At 42.0% G+C, this 5,597-nt stretch overlaps 1 protein-coding gene across 1 annotated transcript; it reads left to right on the top strand.

Moving 5' to 3' along the window:
* The first annotated feature begins 3,619 nt into the window (after positions 1 to 3,619).
* LOC128882470 (enhancer of split mbeta protein-like) lies at positions 3,620 to 5,379 on the top strand. Its single transcript, XM_054134068.1, has one exon. The coding sequence runs from the start codon at positions 3,969 to 3,971 to the stop codon at positions 4,590 to 4,592; it is 624 nt and encodes a 207-aa protein (XP_053990043.1). The 5' UTR covers positions 3,620 to 3,968; the 3' UTR covers positions 4,593 to 5,379.
* The last annotated feature ends 218 nt before the right edge of the window (positions 5,380 to 5,597 follow it).

The raw sequence follows: 5,597 nt of genomic DNA, 5'->3' as shown, positions 1-5,597 counted from the left end.
TAAATAAATGAAATATACATGAAATTAATGAATTAAATATGAAATTCATGAATTAAATATGGAATTCATGAATGAAATATGAAATTAATGAATGAAATATGAAATTCATGAATGAAATAAACGTAAAAGAAATAAATGAAATGAATATGAAATAGACGTCTCACATATAAAATAAATAAATGAAATAAACATGAAATTCATGAATGAAATATGAAATTCATTTCATATCTTCATATCAAATTCATTCGTTATTAAACATAAAAAAAATAAATGAAATAGACGTCTCACATATAAAATAAACGACTGAAATACGTACGAAATGAATAACGTAGAAGTGACCGAAGCAATTTTCCGTGTTTCAGAGGAGAGAGCCTTGGAAACGAACGCTTTGGAACGTCTGTGACTGAGAAACAACCATAATCAGGCGTACTATCGACCCAGCGATCGTCTCGAGCACCTCCGTTCGGGGATCGACCATTCAACGAGGACTGCCACCAACCGAGGGACCTGAATCGGTGAGTGATTCGACATTAAATTCCTCAAACTCTTACTTACGGTCTCGCGCAGCGTCAGCGTGTTTAACGCTTCGTCGCTCGACGTGTATTTTCGTCTGTGTCTGTACGTTGGGCAGAGGACGACCGGCGATCATGCCAATTGTTCTACATAGTAGAGAATAGAAACTGGTCCATCAGTCCGTTCACCAAGTCGTGATTCAACGGCGAGTGCCATAAGCGGTGGCCGACACGTGGTTGCACGTGCTGCACGTGGCTGGTGTTCCAATGTATCAACAAGTGTCGCTTAGCCGCCAGGATACACCAACGACGCACTCTGGATTCCAATGAACCCAGTCGAAACGTTCGACGCCTAATCGAACATCTTATCCGATTATTTTTACTTCTTTCTTGTGGATAAGATAGGCGAGACAATTGGCCTGTAACGTGTTAAAAATTGTACACAGGAAATTGGACACATTTTTGCGATAACGAACTCGGAGAAGTGTATTAGTTAAATTTTTTTAAAATATCAGCTTACAGGAGATGACGAGACGAAACTTTTTTGTATTTGGAGCCGACTCGTAGAATGCTTAGTTTCGGAAATAAAAATTGAAATGTTAGATGTTTGTTGGAAAAATTGAATTTTGGGATAAAGGTCTCTTTAAGTTTCTAATTTTTATCTCTGAAATGAAACGTCGTATGAACAAACTGTAAATAGAAGAAAAGTTCCGTCTTGTCATTACCTATAAGCTGATATTTTATTTAAATTCGATTGCTCGACTGTTGTTTCTTTTTCGTTGAGACAATAACAATAGGATCAGACCGATACGAGATCTCAGGAAAAATGTCTTTCAAGTTTCGAATTTTTATTTATGAAACTAAACGTTGTATAAACAAACTGTACATAGAAAAAAGTTTCGTCTTGTCGTCCCCTATAAGGAGATATTTTTCAAAATTTCGACAGATCAGTGATTTTTAGGTAACGATGCTTTCCATTTCTGCCGTTTCAAATTTAATCGAATTCAGGGGGAAAAGGTTAATCAAGTTTTGAATTTTTATTTCTGAAACTGAACGTTATATGAACAAACTGTACATAGAAAAAAGTTTCGTCTTATCATCCCCTACAAGGTGATATTTTATTTAAATTCGATTGCTCGACTGTTGTTTTTTTTTCGTTAAGACAATAACAATAGGATCAGACCAATACGAGATCTCAGGAAAAATGTCTTTCAAGTTTCGAATTTTTATTTCTGAAACTAAATGTTATATAAACAAACTGTACATAGAAAAAAGTTTCGTCTTGTCGTCCCCTATAAGGTGATATTTTTCAAAATTTCGACAGATCAGTAATTTTTAGGTAACGATGTTTTCCATTTCTGCCGTTTCAAATTTAATCGAATTCAGGGAAAGAAGGTTAATCAAGTTTTGAATTTTTATTTTTGAAACTAAACGTCGTATGAACAAACTGTACATAGAAAAAAGTTTCGTCTTGTCGTCCCCTATAAGGTGATGTTTTCAAAATTTCGACAGATCAGTAATTCCTAGGTAACGATGCTTTCCATTTTCACCGTTTCAAATTTAATCGAATTCAGGGAAAAAAGGCCTTCCACTTTTCGAATTTTTATTTCTAAAACTAAACGTCATATAAACAAACTGTACATAGAAAGAAGTTTCGTCTTATCGTCCCCTATAAGATGATATTTTTCAAAATTTCGACAGATCAGTAATTTTTAGGTAACGATGCTTTCCATTTCTGCCGTTCCAAATTTAATCAAATTCAGGGAAAGAAGGCCTTCCACTTTTCGAATTTTTATTTCTGAATTTAAACGTCGTATGAACAAACTGTACATAGAAAAAAGTTTCGTCTTGTCGTCCCCTAGAAGGTGATATTTTTCAAAATTTCGACAGATCAGTAATTCCTACGTAACGATGCTTATCATTTCCACCGTTTCAAATTTAATCAAATTCAGGGAAAGAAGGTTAATCAAGTTTTGAATTTTTATTTTTGAAACTAAACGTTATATAAACAAACTGTAAATAGAAAAAAGTTTCGTCTTCCCGTCCCCTATAAGGTGATATTTTTCAAAATTTCAAAAAATAAGTAATTTTTAGGTAACGTTGCTTTCCATTTCCGCCGTTACAAATTTAATCAAATTCAGGGAAAAAAGGCCTTCCACTTGTCGAATTTTTATTTCTGAAACTAAACGTTACATAAACAAACTGTAAATACAAAAAAGTTTCGTCTCATCATCCCCTACAAGCCTATATTTTTTTAAACCTCACACTTGTACCCATCTAGTAATTCCCAGCAAAAATCTTCCCGCAGTCAAAGGATCAAACACGAGTGACTGCGTATCACGCCTCGACAAGTCCTCGGCCCCGAGTCCAGCGTCTCTACCAGGTCCGGATTGCGCCCATTTCTTATCAATGAAATCAACAACGTTCCCCCGAGTCCCCGAACCGATGCGACCGTCGATTCGGAATCCGAATTCGAATACCCAACCGACTCGAACGGTGATCTAGAATCCCGTAACCGTGTCGCGCAGCGTCCAGGTACCGCCTCGACGCGCGATCGCGATCGCCGCGAATGAAAAACGCCGGGAAAATCTGAAAAGAGAAGGAGAGACGCGAGTTGTCGCGGGTCGTCCTCGTGCTGGTCGCGCGACATGGCGTGTGCTAGCCGTTTCTTTTACCCTCCTTCTTTTTTTCTCTTTCACGGCGCGTCGAGCTACGCCAGAGAAAGGAGACAGCAAGCGGAGCGCCAGAAACGGGGGCCTCCCCTGTGTGTTCCATCACGGGCCCCAAGAGATCTCCCCCCTTCACTCCCCCCTCCGTTCACCACGCGTTGCAGCGCGCGCAGGTGTGCGCGGAAGGGTCCTCTCCCGCGCTGGAGGGGGCCCCCCGTGCCGGTCGAGCGAGCGCACACAAACACAGTCACGCGTGGTGGGGCGTGGAGGGTGGCGGCGAGGGGGGGGACCTGTGCCCAGGCCCAACAGGCCCCCGATCTGTGGGAACTGTTCGGCTCGCGAGCTTCCCACGATACGCTCCGGCTGCTGGCCGTGCACGAGCTGCTCAGGGTTCACTCGGCCGTCTCCCTCTCTGCTCCTCTCCACCCCGCCCTTCCGTTCCCCCCGACCGACACCCTGGATAGACTCGCGGCCCGCCGTAATGGGACACTCTGGAGGGGGAGAAGGACGGGACCGCGTATAAGTACCGTCGCGATCCCCTCCCGTGGACCCAAAAGCAACTCGAACACGGTAGCGAACGCACAGCGGACACTTTCCCCGTTCAGAGACGTAGCGCACAGTGAGCGCAGTGACAGCGCCAACGACGGTACAGACGCTCGGAGAACTCGGTGCTTTGGAACGTCTACGGAGACATATATTCGATATAGAGATTCGAGCCGGAATACTCTTAATTCGCGAACAAGTGAGAAGTGAGACGCGAGACGGCACAGCTCGTTCCTCAGAAATTATGGCGCCGCATACCAGTTACAGCCCGGTCGGAGGCGTCGAGTACGAGGAGCCCGTGTCCAGGACTTATCAGTACAGGAAGGTGATGAAGCCTATGCTGGAACGCAAACGCAGAGCGAGGATCAACCGGTGCCTGGACGAGCTCAAGGACCTCATGGTGACCGCCCTCCAGGCCGAAGGCGAGAACGTGGCCAAACTGGAGAAGGCCGACATCCTAGAGCTCACCGTTCGTCATCTGCACACACTCAGAGCAGCCAGGAGGCTCACGTTGACTCCGGAGAACAGCTACGCGGATAGGTTCAGGGATGGATTCACTCAGTGCGCGCAGGAGGTGTCCTCGTTCCTCTCCACACCTGTGGCCGCCAATGTCCACCCCGCTGCCGGGGCTCAGCTGATGAGACATCTCGGAGGATGCCTCAGAAGGCTAGAAGGACCATCCTCGGAGTCCTTCGGGAACTCCGTCGATGCCTTCGGAGACGTCGCGTCCGTGGACTCGACACCTGCCAGCCCGAACAAGGTCAAAGTACCTGGGAACGTTTACACGCCGCCGCAGAGTCCTGTCAGCGTGGCCAGCTCCTTCGGCGAGTCCTTGGACATGGCCAGCCCTGTTTGGAGACCTTGGTGATGGAGACCTTGACGGACGATCGCGGTGTTCCGTGAGACCTCGGCGAACACTCGAGGAATTTTCAGAGGCCTCGGGAACCGATCGATCAGTTTGAAAGTTCGCGTCGAACGCGACGGTTCTGGCTTCGTCGGTGCGACAGCCGCGAATCTTTAAGAACGTTCGAGTTTGAACTTGTTTCGTCTGTACTGTTTAATTAAGAAGCTCTTCCGATAGCGATCGAAGCTATAAATCGATGTCTTCCGTGGGTTTAAGTTGTTCAACTTTTGTCGAGGTATCTCGAACTATGAATTGCGTAATGTCAATTGTATGTTGATAGGTCGCGTTTAGAATTAGAGTTTCTCTTTTTCTGTGTTTCTGTTGTACATAGGTGACCGAAGCTTTAAGTGATGTCTGTGATAGGGTTCGATTTTGTACCTGATATAATTATTTCCTCCGCGAGATAGAAGGATTATTATTATATAGATTATGAATTGTTATGTTTAAGAAACGATACGACGGTATATTATTTTTTCTTTTTTTTTGTGTTTAGACCGATCGCGACACGAAACATTAATAAATGAATTATTTTAATCCCAGCCAGTGAGTTCTTGTTTATTTATTTCAACCTGAGTCTACATTTCTCCATGAGGATGATCGTGCATTATCGATCGAACGTTATATTATTCATTACATTATTCATTACATTATTCATTTTATTATTCATTTTATTATTCATTACATTATTCATTTTATTATTCATTACATTATTCATTTTATTATTCATTACATTATTCATTTTATTATTCATTACATTATTCATTACATTATTCATTTTATTATTCGTTTTATTATTCATTACATTATTCATTACATTATTCATTACATTATTCATTTTATTATTCATTTTATTATTCATTACATTATTCTTTTTATTATTCATTTTATTATTCATTACATTATTCATTTTATTATTCATTTTATTATTCATTACATTATTCATTACATTATTCATTACATTATTCATTA

Source organism: Hylaeus volcanicus, unplaced genomic scaffold, assembly GCF_026283585.1.
Source record: "Hylaeus volcanicus isolate JK05 unplaced genomic scaffold, UHH_iyHylVolc1.0_haploid 11882, whole genome shotgun sequence".
Classification (NCBI taxonomy): Eukaryota; Metazoa; Arthropoda; class Insecta; order Hymenoptera; family Colletidae; genus Hylaeus; species Hylaeus volcanicus.
Note: the sequence above shows the minus strand (reverse complement) of the source record. Positions and strands in the feature narration are given on the sequence as shown.